At 51.7% G+C, this 19,531-nt stretch overlaps 2 protein-coding genes across 9 annotated transcripts in view; both read right to left on the reverse strand.

The window, feature by feature from the left end:
* Positions 1–3,894, reverse strand: part of LOC137357540 (zinc finger MYND domain-containing protein 15-like) — a 40,732-nt gene extending 36,838 nt beyond the window's left edge. Inside the window, exons 1-2 of one of the 2 annotated variants that reach the window (XM_068023940.1) lie at positions 3,448–3,894; positions 2,447–2,777 (exon numbers count right to left, since the gene is read on the reverse strand). In XM_068023940.1, coding sequence (XP_067880041.1) covers positions 2,447–2,777 — 331 coding nt within the window. In that variant the 5' untranslated portion in view covers positions 3,448–3,894. Of the gene's footprint in view, positions 1–2,446; positions 2,778–3,434 lie in introns of both variants that reach the window. The other variant, XM_068023941.1, reaches the window with a different exon arrangement.
* Positions 3,895–5,171: 1,277 nt separating this feature from the next.
* Positions 5,172–19,531, reverse strand: part of LOC137357548 (F-box only protein 24-like) — a 43,613-nt gene continuing 29,253 nt past the window's right edge. For all 7 annotated transcript variants that reach the window (XM_068023962.1, XM_068023958.1, XM_068023964.1 and 4 more), the window contains 5 exons: positions 16,915–17,073; positions 14,895–15,016; positions 9,753–9,884; positions 8,316–8,486; positions 5,172–5,808 (listed from right to left, as the gene is read on the reverse strand). In XM_068023962.1, coding sequence (XP_067880063.1) covers positions 5,467–5,808; positions 8,316–8,486; positions 9,753–9,884; positions 14,895–15,016; positions 16,915–17,073 — 926 coding nt within the window. In that variant the 3' untranslated portion in view covers positions 5,172–5,466. The remainder of the gene's footprint in view (positions 5,809–8,315; positions 8,487–9,752; positions 9,885–14,894; positions 15,017–16,914; positions 17,074–19,531) is intronic.

The following is a 19,531-nucleotide window of genomic DNA, read 5'->3' on the forward strand; positions in this document are numbered from 1 at the left end:
CTGTAACCTCCTCCAGCCCCTACAACCCTCCCTATCTCTGTAACCTCCTCCAGCCCCTACAACCCTCCTTATCTCTGTAACCTCCTCCAGCCCCTACAACCCTCCCTATCTCTGTAACCTCCTCCAGCCCCTACAACCCTCCCTATCTCTGTAACCTCCTCCAGCCCCTACAACCCTCCCTATCTCTGTAACCTCCTCCAGCCCCTACACCCCTCCCTATCTCTGTAACCTCCTCCAGCCCCTACAACCCTCCCTATCTCTGTAACCTCCTCCAGCCCCTACAACCCTCCCTATCTCTGTAACCTCCTCCAGCCCCTACAACCCTCCCTATCTCTGTAACCTCCTCCAGCCCCCTCCAACCCTCCCTATCTCTGTAACCTCCTCCAGCCCCTACAACCCTCCCTATCTCTGTAACCTCCTCCAGCCCCGACAACCCTCCCTATCTCTGTAACCTCCTCCAGCCCCTACACCCCTCCCTATCTCTGTAACCTCCTCCAGCCCCGACAACCCTCCCTATCTCTGTAACCTCCTCCTGCCCCGACAACCCTCCCTATCTCTGTAACCTCCTCCAGCCCCTACAACCCTCCCTATCTCTGTAACCTCCTCCAGCCTCTACAACCTCCCTATCTCTGTAACCTCCTCCAGCCCCACAACCCTCTGAGATCTCTGCACTCCTCCAATTCCGCCTCTTGCACATCCCCCGATTTCTATCACTCCACCATTGGTGGCCGTGCCTGCAGCTGCCTGGGCCCCGAGCTCTGGAATTCCCTCCCTAAACCTCTCCGCCTCTCTCTCTCTTTCTTTAAAGAGGCTCATTAATTCTGACCTCTTTGACCAAGTTTTTGGTCGCCTGTCCCAATATCTCCTGATGTGGCTCAGTGTCAGATTTTATTTGATAATCGTTACAGTGAAGCAGCTTGGGACATGTTCACATGCTTAAGGCACTATATAAATAAAAGTTGTTGTTGTGATTGCTTTGCCTCTCATTTCCCCTCCATCCTCTCCTGGAGCTGCCCCAGGCTAACCAACCAGGTGTGGCATCACATGAGCTTTCAGCTCACACGATCCTTCCAGCCACATGCAGCTTAAGGGCGAGACAGGGGTTAGCAACCAGGAGCCATGCTTCTGCTGGATTCCTTCCTCCCAGAGTCCGGTGACATCGAGACCTCGCACTGGCACGTGAAAAGCAGACGGTGGATCCTGTCGGATGGTTCCCCGAGCAGACCGTCAAAGTCATTTTGCGGAATGCCTCATCACCAGAACTTTCAAACAAGCACCAAGACGTAGCTTGGCTGGTGGTGAGAAGGGCCCTCCCCGTCAGATCCTTCATGCACACCCGAAGTCTCGCCCCCTCCGCACAGTGCCCCCGCGTTGGCTGTGGTGGGGAAGAGACGGTCGCCCACCTCCTCCTGGAATGTGTCTTTGCAAAGCAGGTGTGGAAAGAGATGCAGTGGTTTTTGTCGAGGTTCATCCCAAGCAGCTCTGTAACACAGGAGTCTGTGCTCTACGGGCTGTTCCCAGGGACGCACACCGAGACAAACATCAACTGCTGCTGGAGGTCTATCAATTCGGTGAAAGACGCCCTTTGGTCTGCCCGAAACTTGCTGGTCTTCCGGCGCAAAGAGTTGTCCACCACCGAATGTTGCAGACTGGCACATTTCAAGGTCCAGGACTACGTGCTGAGGGACGCACTAAAGCTTGGGGCAGACGCAGCAAAGGCTCAATGGGGAAAGACCACAGTGTAAGGACCCCCACCAAGCTGAACTGAGGGGCTGGATCCATGGGAAACCCCTCGAACTGTATCGTTGATATTTTCATTTGCTGTAAATGTGAAACTGTAATTGGCATAACAATAGTGAAATGGAAGGGTTGTGAAGAAACTCATGATAGTATAGAAGGAAACTGATCTCCCTTGCAATGTTTGTATTTTTTGGTGCTGTTCGAAACTGTTTGGCAATGTAATTTTTGCAGATTTTTATGAATAAAGTATATTTTGGAAATTAAAAAAAACTGACACCGTTCATGCCCAGGAAGCCGACTCCTTCTCGCACTCTGCACTCTCACAGACCAACACCCAGATACAACTACTGAACCGCCTGGGCCAGGCCTGAGAGCACCAGGACTATACCAGGAGCAGGAAGCAGGAGCTCGGGGCTACTCCAGGAAGCAGGAAGCAGAAGCTCGGGGCTACACCAGGAGCAGGAACCTGGAGCTCGGGGCTACACCAGGAGCAGGAAGCAGGAGCTCGGGGCTACACCAGGAGCAGGAACCTGGAGCTCGGGGCTACACCAGGAGCAGGAAGCAGGAGTGATACCAGGGAATATCACTGGGTGAAATGACCCTAGCCCCAGCTGGCTGATGAAGGGAATACTCAGTGGAGAATGTGCGGTTCGTACTGGTGAGTAATATGTTGAACTAATGGGACGGCAGGAGCTGATTTACATACCCAGCTCCTCCTCTTCCTCTTCCTCCAGGTTGATGAGGCTGATGTATTTCTGCAGGTCCCGGAGTGACAGTGCCTCATCATTGTAGAAGCCTTCCTGGATCTGCTGTGCCGGGTTCTCCACTGTCAGTGCAGTCCTGGAGTTCCTGATGACGTGGAGAGTCCAGAGCGACTGATTAGCAGGCAGCTTCCTCACCGCACACTCCTTCCGCCTCCGCCAGCCCTCCGTCTCGCTGGCTCCCAGCCCCCGCTCAGTCACAAACTTCCGGTACCAGTGAAACATCAGCTCCGAGAAATCGATCAGGTGATCCCGGTAACCTGTCACAAATTCCATCTGACCAACAGGGTCCGGATTGGAGTGGGAGGAGGGTGGGAGAGAAAAGCAAGTGTTACACAGGGTAATGACATCCGCTTCACTGTCCGCCCGTCACCTGTCTGCTTTATTAAAGGCACCCCCAGTGCCCCCGCCCCCAGCGCCCCCACCCCCAGCACCCCCACCTCACTCTCCGACCGTCAGGACCGGACACTGTCGGCTGTGTCCTGGTGGTTCACACTCTCCCCTCTGGTGGGTTCAAGACCCACTCCCAGGGCCCCAAGCTTCTCACCAAGCATGTGCATTTCCATGGCGCCTCAGTTGTCCCAAAAGGGCTTCACGGCCAATGAAGTACTTTTTTGAAATGTAGTCACTGTTGTGATGTGGGAAACGCGGCAGGCAATCCACGCACAGCAAGATCCCACAAATGATCAGTTTTTTCTTTCAGTGATGTTGGATGGGGGATAAATACTGGCCTTGGAATATGTCGGGGGGCAGAGTGTGGGGGAAGAGAATTCCCCTGCCCTCCTTCAAGGTGTGGGGCACTCCTTTCCAACCTCAGCCACCCAACCTAATTGGTGATATCCCGGGGTGGGGGTGACGATGCCCAGCCCGGGGGGCGGTGGGATCAGACTCTGGGCAACCCATCTCTTGATAACCACACCACAGGGGCATCACCTTATCTGCTCACCTCCAGTCGTCCTCAAACACGCTGCAGCACTGGTTCAGAAATAAACACTCAGAGATTCCGTCGGCAGGTTCCTCCCAAAGCGGTCTGCGGGGGAGAGTTCTGGAACATTCCTTCCTGTTAAAAACTAATATTTTGATTCAGATTCTCGACATTCTGGTTCACGACATCACAACAGGGAATTAGAACATGGACAAAAGGTTCGAGAATTTTGAAGGGACAGCAGACAAACCCGAACTCGCAAGTGCTGCAAACCCTGGTGTCTGCTGATGCACCCCATGGTGGAACAGCAGGCAATGCTGGGCAGGGATCAAGAATTGGTTCACACCGGTGGGGGCAAAGGGCCAGGAAATGATGGGGTAGAGGGTGGCAGGAGGAGGGGGGAGGAATCTATCTGCTTGCAGCTCTCAGCAATTGGCAGGGCCACAGGGTATAACTGCGATCTTGTGCTCTGACTCCCCACATGGACCAACAATGAGCAGGAACCTCGGAGGTGGAGGAAGGGATGAGGGCGGGGGGGGGGGGGGGGGGGTGGCGAGAGATGTTCGGGGGAACGAATCCCGAGGCATCACAATCAGAATCATCATTGCTGACGGGACCAAGAGTTCTCCAACTCCCCTGGGCTCTGCTGTGTGGGGAGGCTGGGGGTAAAGGAGCACTGTGTGGGGGGTAGGGGGGTAAAGGAGCACTGTGTGGTGGGAAGTAGGGGGGTAAAAGAGCACTGTGTGGGGGGAAGTAGGGGGTAAAGGAGCACTGTGTGTGAGGGGGAAGTAGGGGGTAAAGGAGCACTGTGTGTGGGGGGGAAGTAGGGGGTAAAGGAGCACTGTGTGTGGGGGGGAAGTAGGGGGTAAAGGAGCACTGTGCGGGTGGAAGTAGAGGGGTAAAGGAGCACTGTGGGGGGGGGGAAGTAGGGGGTAAAGGAGCACTGTGTGGGGGGGGGGGAAGTATGGGGGTAAAAGAGCACTGTGTGTGGGGGGGGGAAGTAGAGGGGTAAAAGAGCACTGTGTGGGGGGGAAGTAGGGGGTAAAGGAGCACTGTGTGTGGGGGGGAAGTAGGGGGTAAAGGAGCACTGTGCGGGTGGAAGTAGAGGGGTAAAGGAGCACTGTGGGGGGGGGAAGTAGGGGGTAAAGGAGCACTGTGTGGGGGGGGAAGTATGGGGGTAAAAGAGCACTGTGTGTGGGGGGGGGAAGTAGAGGGGTAAAAGAGCACTGTGTGGGGGGGAAGTAGGGGGTAAAGGAGCACTGTGTGGGGGGGAAGTAGGGGGTAAAGGAGCACTGTGTGGGGGGGAAGTAGGGGGTAAAGGTGCACTGTGGGGGGGGAAGTAGGGGGGTAAAAGAGCACTGTGTGGGGGGGGAAGTAGGGGGGTAAAGGAGCACTGTGTGTGGGGGGGGAAGTAGGGGGTAAAGGAGCACTGTGTGTGGGGGGGGGGAAGTAGGGGGGTAAAAGAGCACTGTGTGTGTGGGGGGAAGTAGGGGGTAAAGGAGCACTGTGTGTGTGGGGGGGAAGTAGGGGGGTAAAAGAGCACTGTGTGTGGGGGGGGAAGTAGGGGGTAAAGGAGCACTGTGTGTGGGGGGGGGGAAGTAGGGGGGTAAAAGAGCACTGTGTGTGGGGGGGGGGGAAGTAGGGGGTAAAGGAGCACTGTGTGTGGGGGGGGGGAAGTAGGGGGGTAAAGGAGCACTGTGTGGTCTGGGTGTGGAGAAACCCGCTCAGGGTCTGTGCCTCCTCTTCAGGTCACCCCAGGTGAAGGGGGGAAATGCTCAGCAATCACGCACTGAGCCACACAGTCTGGGGAAGAAGCCACCCTCCAGAAACATAGACCGAGTCAGTATGTGTTAAGATGAGCTACAACCCAGTTAGTTCCTGTCCGTTTTATTAATGCAATTACTGCCATAAAAAGACAAATTAAAGTCCTGATTTGTTGGAGCCTTGTCCGTGAAGGGTTAAAGAGTAAATATCCATAGATTATTGTGGGACAGTGCGACTGAATGACCCTGGTTAACACTGGGGTGGGGTCGGGGAGGATCACAGCGCACTGTCTCGGGCTGCTATAGTCATTGGTCCTCCGCTCGAGCGTTGCAGGGCACTGATGGCCTCTTGTAAGAAGTCCTTCTGGTAGCTGGACAGTCCCATCTGGTTGATGATCTCCTTCATCTTCTCCATCTGCTCACCCAGGCTACTGCAGTTCTCCAGCTGGCTGAGATAGTGAGCGCACATGCGGGTCCCCTCAATCTCCGAGTCTGCCCCCTGGGCCCGGGCCTTGGTGGAGGGAAGCTCACGAAACACCAACACATCACTGATGTCGTAGCAGGACAGCATGTAGAGGCACTCCCGTGTCGAGCAGAGCAGTTTGGTGCAGTGTGGGACCTGGGGATTGCAAGGTGGGGGGGGAAGGTGGGGGGGTGGATTAGAGAGAAAGAAAGACTTGCATTTATATAGCACCTTTCACAACCTCAGGACATCCCAAAGCACTTTACAGCCAATGACGTACTTCCGAAATGAGTTCCCTGTTATAATGGAGGAAACGTACCAGCCAATTTGTGCACAGCAAGATCCCACAAACAGCAATTTGATAATGACCAGTTCAACTATTTTTAGCTACATTGGTTGGGGATAAATATTTGCCCAGGACAAAGAAGAGGCCGATTCAGCGGGCACACAGGGCCTTGGTCTCACATCCGAAAGGCAGCACATCTGACAGTGCAGCACTCCCTCTGCACTGACCCTCCGACAGTGCGGCACTCCCTCTGCACTGAGCCTCCGACAGTGCGGCACTCCCTCTGCACTGAGCCTCCGACAGTGCGGCACTCCCTCTGCACCGAGCCTCCGACAGTGCGGCACTCCCTCTGCACCGAGCCTCCGACAGTGCGGCACTCCCTCTGCACCGAGCCTCCGACAGTGCGGCACTCCCTCTGCACCGAGCCTCCGACAGTGCGGCACTCCCTCTGCACCGAGCCTCCGACAGTGCGGCACTCCCTCTGCACCGAGCCTCCGACAGTGCGGCACTCCCTCTGCACCGAGCCTCCGACAGTGCGGCACTCCCTCTGCACCGAGCCTCCGACAGTGCGGCACTCCCTCTGCACCGAGCCTCCGACAGTGCGGCACTCCCTCTGCACCGAGCCTCCGACAGTGCGGCACTCCCTCTGCACCGAGCCTCCGACAGTGCGGCACTCCCTCTGCACCGAGCCTCCGACAGTGTGGCACTCCCTCTGCACCGAGCCTCCGACAGTGCGGCACTCCCTCTGCACCGAGCCTCCGACAGTGCGGTACTCCCTCTGCACTGACCCTCCGACAGTGTGGCACTCCCTCTGCACTGACCCTCTGACAGTGCGGCACTCCCTCAATACTGACCCTCCGACAGTGCGGCACTCCCTCAATACTGACCCTCCGACAGTGCGGCATTCCCTCTACAATGACCCTCCGACAGTGTGGCACTCCCTCAATACTGACCCTCCGACAGTGCGGCACTCCCTCTGCACTGACCCTCCGACAGTGTGGCACTCCCTCCGCACTGACCCTCCGACAGTGAGGCATTCCCTCAATACTGACCCTCCGACAGTGCGGCACTCCCTCAATACTGACCCTCCGACAGTGCGGCATTCCCTCTGCAATGACCCTCCGACAGTGTGGCACTCCCTCAATACTGACCCTCCGACAGTGCGGCACTCCCTCTGCACTGACCCTCCGACAGTGTGGCACTCCCTCCGCACTGACCCTCCGACAGTGAGGCACTCCCTCAATACTGACCCTCCGACAGTGCGGCACTCCCTCAATACTGACCCTCCGACAGTGCGGCACTCCCTCAATACTGACCCTCCGACAGTGCGGCACTCCCTCAGTACTGACCCTCCGACAGTGCGGCACTCCCTCAGTACTGACCCTCCGACAGTGCGGCATTCCCTCTGCAATGACCCTCCGACGCTGCAGTGCTCCCTCTGCACTGGAACTGGGTGTCATCCTGAATTTTTGCTCAAGTCTCTGGAGTGGGACTTGAACCCACAACCTTCTGACTCCGAGATGGGAATGCTGCCCACTGAACCATGGCTGACACATACAGACATTGACGGGGGGGGGGGGGGGTGGTGGCGGGTCAGCTAGGTCAGTGGGTCAGTTGGTCACTCAGTTAGGCTAATACAAGCTCAGGTACCATTCAGAGCTGGAAACATCACTTCAAACTCTCAGACAAACATCAGAGTCGAGTCTCTGTTACCTGAGACACCAGCTCATTTGCCAACTGCCCCTGTGCAGTTAACTCTCGTTAGTGCCATGGAGTTGCACAAAAAGGTGACTCTCACTCCTGATGTCACCTGGGCAGGTACCTACTGATAGCAGAAACACTCCACCTCCTGGGAAGCCAGAACTTTAAACATCTTCCACCTCACAGAATCACACAGCACAGAAGGAGGCCATTTGGCCCATCGTGTCTGTGCTGGCTCTTTGAAAGACCTATCCAATCAGTCCCACTCCCCCCTGCTCTTTCCCCACAGCCCTGCAAAATTTCCCTTTTCCACTATTTATCCAATTCCCTTTTGAATGTTATTATTGAATCTGCTGCCACTGCCCTTTCAGGCAGCGCGTTCCAGATCACAACAACTCACTGTGTAAAAACATTCTCCTCATCTCCCCCTCTGGGTCTTTTACCGATTATCTTCAATCTGTGTCCCTCTGGTTACTGACCCTCCTGTCACTGGAAACACTTTCTCCTTTTTTACTCTCAAAACCCTTCCTGATTCTGAACGCCTCTATTAAATCTGCCCTTAACCTTCTCTGCTCTAAGGAGAACAATCCCAGCTTCTCCAGTCTCTCCACAGTAACTGAAGTCCCTCGTCCCAGTCTAGTAAATCTCCTCATGGAGACCCTGTGTAAGTGCCTACCTGAACATATAGCTTGACGAAGAAAGCACTGCCTTTTGGGAACCCTGGCAGTCGCCCTCCAGCTCCACAGCCACAGCCATGGACCTCTTTACTGAAATCGCTGACTTGGGAGAGCACCAAGGAATGATTCAATCCGCACCAGATATCCACCGGCCTCTTCAGATACGGCACCTGGAGAGACGGAAGATGAGCATTTAAAGAAGGGAAAGGAGCAGCCGACCACCCGCTCGCTCGCTCAGACAGACCCCCAGCGATCAGGACAGGCAAAACACAACTTCCATGAATCACTGAAGCAGCACCTTCGCTGCCTGAAATCTCCGCTCAGTCAAGCAGGATTCATTCAGTCGCTGCGTCCCTTCCTCCGCAGTTCCGCAACTCATGAAACACACAATGACCAGCTGGCCATCTGACCCTCCATCGAGACTCCCCTCCACACACACTCAGGCAGAGTCGAGCTCTCTGACGATCCAACTCCCACCCACCCCCAGTGTGGACTACGCACACACCAGTCTGCATTTTGAGTAAACCTTCAATAAGGTGCTGCATAGTAGGCTGAAGACAAAAGTCAGAGCATATGGAGTCAGGAGACAAATAGTAGAATGGATAGCAAGCTGGCTACAAAACAGAATAGGGGTTAATGGTGGCCACTCAGACTGAAAAAAGGTGAGAAGTAGAGTCAACAAGGATCAGTATTGGGTCCACTGTTGCTCACCATTCACATAAACAATCCCGACTCCGGAAAGGGAAATACAATTCCAAGAACTGCAGGTGATACCAAATTGGGAGGTGTAGTTAATACAGAGGAGAACTGCGACAAAATACAGGAAGACATGAAGAACCTTGCAGAATGAGCATTTATTTGGTAAATGAAGCTCAGTATAGATAAATGTGAGGTAGAATAAGGAGGTCACATTCTCCTTGTAAAATAATTGTCTAAAAGGGGCAGAGGAACAGAGTAATCTGGGGTACAGATACACAAGTTACTAAAAGGAACGACACAGGTTACACTCTACACTGTCCCCATCAAACACTCCCCAGGACAGGTACAGCACGGGGGTTAGATACAGAGTAAAGCTCCCTCTACACTGTCCCCATCAAACACTCCCAGGACAGGTACAGCACGGGGGTTAGATACAGAGTAAAGCTCCCTCTACACTGTCCCCATCAAACACTCCCAGGACAGGTACAGCACAGGGTTAGATACAGAGTAAAGCTCCCTCTACACTGTCCCATCAAACACTCCCCAGGACAGGTACAGCACGGGGTTAGATACAGAGTAAAACTCCCTCTACACTGTCCACATCAAACACTCCCCAGGACAGGTACAGCACGGGGTTAGATACAGAATTAATCCACTAACTAATCAACTGTCATCCTTTGTGAACTCTAAACATACACACTGTGCTCTCAAATGGCTGTAGGTAAGACAAACTGTACCAGAGTGGGTTCTCCTCGGTCAATCTTGTCGCCCGTTCCCAGCTGTCCATATCGGTTGTTTCCTTGCATGAATATCCGCCCAAATTCATCCACCAATCCCAGATGGTTGTATCCCAAAGAGCAACTGATGACCTGTAAGGACATTCCTGACAGCAGTGATCAGTGGAGCAGCATTGGCGAGACATCACGGCTGTGTCCTTTCCCTGGCCCGATTGACCCCTGGGGTTAGCACTCAATAAACTGACAGGGAGAGGGCAGATAGGATCTCGGGCAGGTCACTGCCCAGGGCGGTCTCTGACGGGAAGTAAGCCACACAGACAGACCAGTGAGAGGATATACCCGGTTCCAGGCCGAGTCCATGCCGAGTTAGCTGTTCTATCAGATAACATGGCACCTACAATGGGCCTCAGTTCCCCAAGCAAATGAAGGCTCAACTCTACTAGGCCTCCCGCTCGTACTCTCTGTCCAATAACACTGGTGTCAAGGAATACAACGGACTTGGCAGCGAGGCCCTTACGCAGTCAAACAGCCCATCAAGCTACAAAATCAGAGGAGGCTGAGAGCAGATTTGGTTGAGGTGTACAAGGTTGTGAGGGGCCTGGGTAGAGTTTTTTATTCATTCATGGGATGTGGGTGTCCACTGGTTAGGTAAGTATTTATTGCTCATCCCTAATTGCCCTCGACAAGGTGGTGGTGAGCTGCCTTCTTGAACCGCTGCAGTCCATGTGGGGTAGGTAGACCCACAGTGCTGTTAGGAAGGGAGTTCCAGGATTTTGACCCAGCGACAGTGAAGGAACGGCGGGCGATATAGTTCCAAGTCAGGATGGTGTGTGACTTGGAGGGGAACTTGCAGGTGGTGGCGTTCCCATGCATTTGCTGCCCTTGTCCTTCTAGTTGGTAGAGGTCGCGGGTTTGGAAGGTGCTGTCTAAGGAGCCTTGGTGCATTGCTGCAGTGCATCTTGTAGATGGTACACACTGCTGTCACTGTGCGTCGGTGGTGGAGGGAGTGAATGTTTGTAGATGGGGTGCCAAACAAGCAGGCTGCTTTGTCCTGGATGGTGTCGAGCTTCTTGAGTGTTGTTGGAGCTGCACCCATCCAGGCAAGTGGAGAGTATTCCATCACACTCCTGACTTGTGCCTTGTAGATGGTGGGCAGGCTTTGGGGAGTCAGGAGGTGAGTTACTCGCCACAGGACTCCTAGACTCTGACCTGCTCTTGTAGCCACGGTATTTATATGGCTACTCCAGTTCAGTTTCTAGTCAATGGTAACCCCTAGGATGTTGATAGTGGGTACGATCAGTGATCGTAATTCCATTAAATGTCAAGGGGAGATGGTTAGATTCTCTCTTGTTGGAGATGGTCATTGCCTGGCACTTGTGTGGCGTGTATTTTACTTGCCACTTATCAGCCCAAGCCTGGATATTGTCCAGGTCTTGCTGAATGCGGCATGGACTGCTTCAGTATTTGAGAAGTGGCAAATGGTGCTGAACATTGTGCAATCATCAATGAACATCCCCACTTCTGACCTGATGATTGAAGGAAGGTCATTGATGAAGCAGCTGAAGATGGTTGGGCCTAGGACACTACCCTGAGGAACTCCTGCAGTGATGTCTTGGAGCTCAGATGATTGACCTCCAACAACCACAACCATCTTCCTTTGTGCTGGGTATGACTCCAACCAGCGGAGAGTTTTCCTCCTGATTCCCATTGACTCAAGTTTTGCTAGGGCTCCTTGATGCCATACCCGGTCAAATGCTGCTGTGATGTCAAGGGCAGTCACTCTCACCTCACCTCTTGAGTTCAGCTCTTTTGTCCATGTTTGAACCGAGGCTGTAATGAGGTCAGGAGCTGAGTGGTCCTGGCGGAACCCAAACTGAGCGCCACTGAGCAGGTTATTGCTAGGCAAGTGCCGCTTGATGGCACTGTTGATGACACCTTCCATCACTTTACTGATGATAGAGAGTAGGCTGATGGGACGGTAATTGGCCGGGTTGGAAGGGAAGACTGGACGGGAAGGAGCGATTTCCCTTAGTAGAAGGGTCAGTAACTAGGGGCATAGATTTAAAGTGATTGGTAGAAGGATTAGAGGAGAGGTGAGGAAAAAGTTCTTCACCCAGAGGATGGTCGGGATCTGGAACTCACTTCCTGAAAGGGTGATAGAGGCTGAAAACCTCATCACATTTAAAAGGTGTCTGGATGTGCACCTGAAATTCCGCAACCTCCAGGGATATGGACCTAGTGCTGGAAAATGGGATTGGGCTGGGTGGTTTGTTTTACATAGGAGCAGACACGATGGGCAGAGTGGCCTCCTTGTGTGCCACTATAGGCCAGACAGAAAATAATGGAGGTGGGACGAAACCCACGCAAGATCAGAACCTACTGAAGAGGAGGGAGGAATATTGGGAAAAAAACAATAACAGCAAGACATTGGAATTGTGCTCGGGGAGACTGAGGCATGTGCGAGATGGGGAGAGGGGCGAGTGAGACAAAGAACAAAGAACAGTACAGCACAGGAACAGGCCATTCGGCCCTCCAAGCCTGCGCCGAACTTGATGCCTGCCTAAACTAAAACCTTCTGCACTTCCGGGGTCCGTATCCCTCTATTCCCATCCTATTCATGTATTTGTCAAGATGCTTCTTAAACGTCACTATCGTATATGCTTCCACCACCTCCCCCGGTAGCAAGTTCCAGGCACTCACCGCCCTCTGTGTAAAGAACTTGCCTCGCACATCCCCTCTAAACTTTGCCCCTCTCACCTTAAACCTATGTCCCCTAGTAACTGACTCTTCCACCCTGGGAAAAAGCTTCTGACTATCCACTCTGTCCATGCCGCTCATAACTTTGTAAACCTCTATCATGTCGCCCCTCCACCTCCGCCGTTCCAGTGAAAACAATCCGTGTTTATCCAACCTCTCCTCAAAGCTAATGCCCTCCAGACCAGGCAACATCCTGGTAAACCTCTTCTGTACCCTCTCCAAAGCCTCCACGTCCTTCTGGTAGTGTGGCGACCAGAATTGCACGCAATATTCTAAGTGTGGCCTAACTAAAGTTCTGTACAGCTGCAGCATGACTTGCCAATTTTTATACTCTATGCCCCGACCGATGAAGGCAAGCATGCCGTATGCCTTCTTGACTACCTTATCCACCTGCGTTGCCACTTTCAGTGACCTGTGGACCTGTACGCCCAGATCTCTCTGCCTGTCAATACTCCTAAGGGTTCTGCCATTTACTGTATACCTCCCACCTGCATTAGATCTTCCAAAATGCATTACCTCACATTTGTCCGGATTAAACTCCATCTGCCATTTCTCCGCCCAAGTCTCCAACCGATCTATATCCTGCTGTATCCTCTGACAATCCTCATCATTATCCGCAACTCCACCAACCTTTGTGTCGTCTGCAAACTTACTAATCAGACCAGCTACATTTTCCTCCAAATCATTTATATATACTACAAACAGCAAAGGTCCCAGCACTGATCCCTGCGGGACACCACTAGTCACATCCCTCCATTCAGAAAAGCACCCTTCCACTGCTACCCTCTGACTTCTGTGACTGAGCCAGTTCTGTATCCATCTTGCCAGCTCACCTCTGATCCCGTGTGACTTCACCTTTTGCACCAGTCTGCCATGAGGGACCTTGTCAAAGGCTTTACTGAACTCCATATAGACAACATCCACCGCCCTTCCTTCATCAATCATCTTTGTCACTTCCTCAAAAAATTGAATCAAATTAGTGAGACACGACCTCCCCTTCACAAAACCATGCTGCATCTCGCTAATAAGTTCATTTGTTTCCAAATGGGAGTAAATCCTGTCCCGAAGAATCCTCTCTATTAATTTCCCTACCACTGACGTAAGGCTCACCGGCCTATAATTTCCTGGATTATCCTTGCTACCCTTCTTAAACAAAGGAACAACATTGGCTATTCTCCAGTCCTCTGGGACCTCACCTGTAGCCAATGAGGATGCAAAGATTTCTGTCAAGGCCCCAGCAATTTCTTCCCTTGCCTCCCTCAGTATTCTGGGGTAGATCCCATCAGGCCCTGAGGACTTATCTACCTTAATGCTTTGCAAGACACCCAACACCTCCTCTTTTCGATAATGAGATGACTGAGACTATCTACACTCCCTTCCCTAGGCTCATCATCCACCAAGTCCTTCTCTTTGGTGAATACTGATGCAAAGTACTCATTTAGTAACTTGCCCATTTCTTCTGGCTCCACATATAGATTCCCTTCTCTGTCCTTGAGTGGGCCAACCCTTTCCCTGGTTACCCTCTTGCTCTTTATATATGTATAAAAAGCCTTGGGATTCTCCTTAATCCTGTTTGCCAATGACTTTTCATGACCCCTTTTAGCCCTCCTGACTCCTTGCTTAAGTTCCTTCCTACTGTCTTTATATTCCTCAAGGGATTCGTCTGTTCCTAGCCTTCCAGCCCTTATGAATGCTTCCTTTTTCTTTTTGACTAGGCTCACAATATCCCGCGTTATCCAAGGTTCCCGAAACTTGTCAAACTTATCCTTCTTCCTCACAGGAACATGCTGGTCCTGGATTCTAATCAACTGACATTTGAAAGACTCCCACAGGTCAGATGTTGATTTACCCTCAAACAGCCGCCCCCAATCTAAATTCTTCAGTTCCTGCCTAATATTGTTATAATTAGCCTTCCCCCAATTTAGCACCTTCATCCGAGGACTACTCTTATCCTTATCCACAAGTACCTTAAAACATATGGAATAATGGTCACTGTTCCCGAAATGCTCCCCTACTGAAACTTCGACCACCCGGCCGGGCTCATTCCCCATTATCACGTCCAGTACGGCCCCATCCCTAGTTGGACTATCTACATATTGTTTCAAGAAGCCCTCCTGGATGCTCCTTTACAAATTCTGCCCCATCGAAACCCCTAGCACTAAGTGAGTCCCAGTCAATATAGGGGAAGTTAAAATCACCCACCACTACAACCCTGCTACAACCCTGGGAGAGGGGTGAGCGAGACGGGGAGAGGGGCGAGCGAGATGGGGAGAGGGGCGAGCGAGATGGATTTGACAATGGGGTCGATGAAGGTAAGGTTTTATATAAACAATGTGGGATTATTCTGATGATGATCTATGGTGAAGTTGGAGGTAAGGTCTTTACCTTGGAGGAAAGTGCCAGGGCAAGTGGGATCTGTTGGTCAAATGGATCAAAGGCGTGAAGAGTCCCAAAGAGATCTCGATAAACACCAGCAGTGTGAACTTCCAGATAAACAGCTCCAGAATCTGCAACACAAAGTCCAGAATATAATGAGAGGTCAAGAGGAGAAAAGGCCTGGCCAATGGTCATCAATGATTATTACATTTCCAAATTAAAGCATTGCTTCAAAATGCTATGAGATGTCCTGAGGACTGTGCAAGATTCACCCAGTATCCAGCTGAGTTGTGTCTGCTCTGATTGGTTGTATCTGCAGTGCTCTTGCCCATCAGCATATTCTAAATACTTATCACTCTTTGCTCCTGGTTTGGATCTAAATTTAATTTTCATGAGTATGAATTTCTGCTGTTCTAGTTTAAAACATATTAGGGGTTTACCATAACTAATCCACTCAATATTTGATGTTTCATCTCTCCTTCCACACACAGACGATTTGGCCGTTTAGCAGTAGAGATTTTGATGAACGTGAGTGTGACATCAACATAAACCACTTCTAATGTTGCTACAACTGGCGACACTAATGGGCATTTTGTTAGACCTTTATAAAACATCCCTTTGCGACAGTGCGGCGCTCCCTCAGTACTGACCCTCCAACAGTGCGGCGATCCCTCAGTACTGACCCTCCGACAGTGCGGCGCTCCCTCAGTACTGACCCTCCGACAGTGCGGCGCTCCCTCAGTACTGACCCTCCAACAGTGCAGCACTCCCTCAGTACTGACCCTCCGACAGTGCGGCGATCCCTCAGTACTGACCCTCCGACAGTGCGGCGCTCCCTCAGTACTGACCCTCCGACAGTGCGGCGCTCCCTCAGTACTGACCCTCCGACAGTGCGGCGATCCCTCAGTACTGACCCTCCGACAGTGCGGCGCTCCCTCAGTACTGACCCTCTGACAGTGCAGCACTCCCTCAGTACTGACCCTCCAACAGTGCAGCGCTCCCTCAGTACTGACCCTCCAACAGTGCAGCACTCCCTCAGTACTGACCCTCCAACAGTGCAGCACTCCCTCAGTACTGACCCTCCAACAGTGCAGCACTCCCTCAGTACTGACCCTCCAACAGTGCAGCACTCCCTCAGTACTGACCCTCCGACAGTGCAGCACTCCCTCAGTACTGACCCTCCAACAGTGCAGCACTCCCTCAGTACTGACCCTCCAACAGTGCAGCACTCCCTCAGTACTGACCCTCCAACAGTGCAGCACTCCCTCAGTACTGACCCTCCAACAGTGCAGCACTCCCTCAGTACTGACCCTCCAACAGTGCAGCACTCCCTCAGTACTGACCCTCCAACAGTGCAGCACTCCCTCAGTACTGACCCTCCGACAGTGCAGCACTCCCTCAGTACTGACCCTCCGACAGTGCGGCGATCCCTCAGTACTGACCCTCAGACAGTGCGGCATTCCTCAGTACTGACCCTCCGACAGTGCAGCACTCCCTCAGTACTGACCCTCCGACAGTGCAGCACTCCCTCAGTACTGACCCTCAGACAGTGCAGCACTCCCTCAGTACTGACCCTCCGACAGTGCGGTGATCCCTCAGTACTGACCCTCCGACAGTGCGGCACTCCCTCAGTACTGACCCTCCGACAGTGCGGCACTCCCTCAGTACTGCACTGGGAATGTCAGCCTGGATTTTATGTTTAAGTCTGTGGAGTGGGGCTTGAACCCGCAATCCTGTGATTCAGAGGTGAGAATGCTACCCCACTGAAGCAAGGGAAAGCTGTTATTGGATTAAAGGCAGCCAGTTATCCCTCAGATTCATCTCTTCCCTCTCTCATGGTTTGTATTTCCTTCCTGCCTATACCACACCCCAAACCCGGCTCCTGGGCCTGTACTGAGCTCACTCTGGGATACACCCAAGAGTAGGTCGAGGTGCTTCCTCCTCAGCTGTGTTTTAGACTCCTGACCTCACACTCTGCTCCTAATCTAGCAATCACTGCGGATTCCACCCCTGTGTATCGCTCAGTTACCTGTGATGTACAGAGAACTGCTTTGGTTCGAGTGCATCTCCGAGATACTGATGTGAGGAAGACACTTGGTGATTTTGCGTGTGGAAAGCTGGACGGTGTAGGATCTCGGCTGGTCGAGTTGGGTCTCATTGATTGTCAGGCTGTAAATCTTCCCATCGTCTGGTGTGAAAGAAACAACGGAATGAATCCTTTACGTCCAATCAGTTCGCTAATTTATTTTTATTTATTTATTTAGAGATACAGCACTGAAACAGGCCCTTCGGCCCACCGAGTCTGTGCCGACCAACAACCACCCATTTATACTAATCCTACACTAATCCCATATTCCCTACCACATCCCCACCTGTCCCTATATTCCCCTACCACCTACACTAGGTGGCCAATTTACCTATCAACCTGCAAGTCTTTGGCTGTGGGAGGAAACCAGAGCACCCGGCGGAAACCCACGCGGTCACAGGGAGAACTTGCAAACTCCACACAGGCAGTACCCAGAATTGAACCCGGGTCGCTGGAGCTGTGAGGCTGCGGTGCTAACCACTGCACCACTGTGCCGCCCACTGTGCCTTCAGGCAATGTAACACCGCAGGTTGCTGTAGTGAGAATTTGAATGTGCGGGAGTGATATTACACTTGTATAAAGCTCTGGTCAGACCCCAATCTGCAGTAACTGTTCAGTTCCGTGCTCTGCACCTCAGGAAGGATATATTGGCCTTGGAGGGGGTGCAGGGCAGATTTACCGGAAAGATACTGGGGCTGAAAGGGTTAAATTACAACGTTGCACAGACTGGGCTTGTATTCTCTCGAGTATAGAAGAGGGGTGAATTAATCGGGGTATTTAAGATGATTGAAGGGTTTGATAGGGTAGAGAGAGAGAAACGATCCCATCCCCAGCTGACAGAAGTGTACCCTTTTCTTGCTTCAAACCTGAGAACTTCTGTATCTAAGTTTCCCTCTGCCATTGCTCCAAAGGTAGCTGTATATATCTAACAGAAGGACTTCAGTCATTGGAATAGGGCAACAGGAGGAGGCCATTCAGCCCCTCGAGTCTGTTCCTTCATTCAATTAGATCGCAGCTGATCTGTATCTTAACTCCATCCACCCACCTTAGTTCCATAACTTTTGATACCATTGTGTAACATCGGGGTCAACAACCCAGTGACCTTTGAACTCAAGCTAATCGAACTATTGGTGCTTTGAAAGATGGAGGGAATTTCATTCCCCAATTCCAATCTGCCACAGAAAGAATTTCACTGCTAGGGTATCTCCAGTGGAAGAGTTTAATTCTCAATTATTGTTCAAAGCTTTCGTATGTCCTGGATAAAGCAGGCAAGGTGGAACATGGGACAGAAGTATTTTCCATCATTGCTTCTCCAAGTTAGTTTGAATGGCAGCTCTCCATTCGGAGACCTATTGACAACAACAACTTGCATTTACATAGCGCCTTTAAGCTAGTAAAATGTCCCAACGCTCTTCATAGCAGCAAAATCAGACAAAGTTTAACACTGAGCCACATTAGGAGATATTAGGACAGGTGACCAAAAGCTTCATCAAAGAGGTAGGGTTTAAGGAGCATCTTAAAGGAGGAGAGAGAGAGGCGGAGAGGTTTAGGGGGGGAATTCCAGAGCTTAGGGCCCCAGGCAGCTGAAGGCACGGTTGCCAATGGTGGAGCGATTAAAATCAGGGATGGTCAAGAGGCTAGAATTGGAGGAGTGCAGAGATCTCGGAGGATTGTAGGGGCTGGAGGAGTTTACAGAGATAGGGAGGGTTGTAGGGGCTGGAGGAGGTTACAGAGATAAGGAGGGTTGTAGGGGCTGGAGGAGGTTACAGAGATAGGGAGGGGAGAGGCCAGGGAGGGATTTGAAAACACAGATCAGAATTTTAAAATTGAGGCTGTTACCAGACCAGGAGCAAGTTTATGTCAGTGTGTTTAGGTGGGTGATGGGTGAATTGGTGAAAGGGACTTGGTGCGAGTTTGGAGATGGGCAGCAGAGTTTTTGATGAGGGTTGAACATGGAAGGCTAGTCAGAAGAGCTTTGGAATAGTCAAGTCTAGAGGTAACAAAGGCATGGATGAGTTTCAGATGGGGCAGAGACAGGTGGAAGTACAGAGGTGGAAGTCTGTGGTTTCCAAGGAGTGGATATGGAAGCTCAACTCGGTCAAATTGCACAGCACGGGAGGGGAATATATGTGGACACTTCTCCTGTAACCTTTAGTGTAATGTTTCAATTCAAAGCCAAACTTTCAAATCACTCTGTAATTGACAGATACTTAGAGCAGAAATATCATCTCATTCTAATCCAAGCATCATATCAGGATGTCTACAAAAAGGTCAGGGTCCTCTAAGGGAGTTGTAGGTAATTGGACTGAAAGAAATGTGTTTCTCAAGGGCAGTTAGGAATGAGCAAAAAATGTTGGCCTTGCCAGTGATGCTCACATCTCATGAAAGAATTAAAAAACATTTAGACACAGGTGAGCTGAGTTGATTTGTATTTGTAACACTAGTTTGTTGCAGTAGACTATTGCTTCAGTATAATGATAAACTTAGAAATAAATCTAATTCATATTCTTAGTCTGCATGATACAGTTTAAAAGTGTTTGTGTTTTCCACCTTTGACAAG

Source organism: Heterodontus francisci, chromosome 48 (assembly GCF_036365525.1).
Source record: "Heterodontus francisci isolate sHetFra1 chromosome 48, sHetFra1.hap1, whole genome shotgun sequence".
NCBI classification, from domain to species: domain Eukaryota; kingdom Metazoa; phylum Chordata; class Chondrichthyes; order Heterodontiformes; family Heterodontidae; genus Heterodontus; species Heterodontus francisci.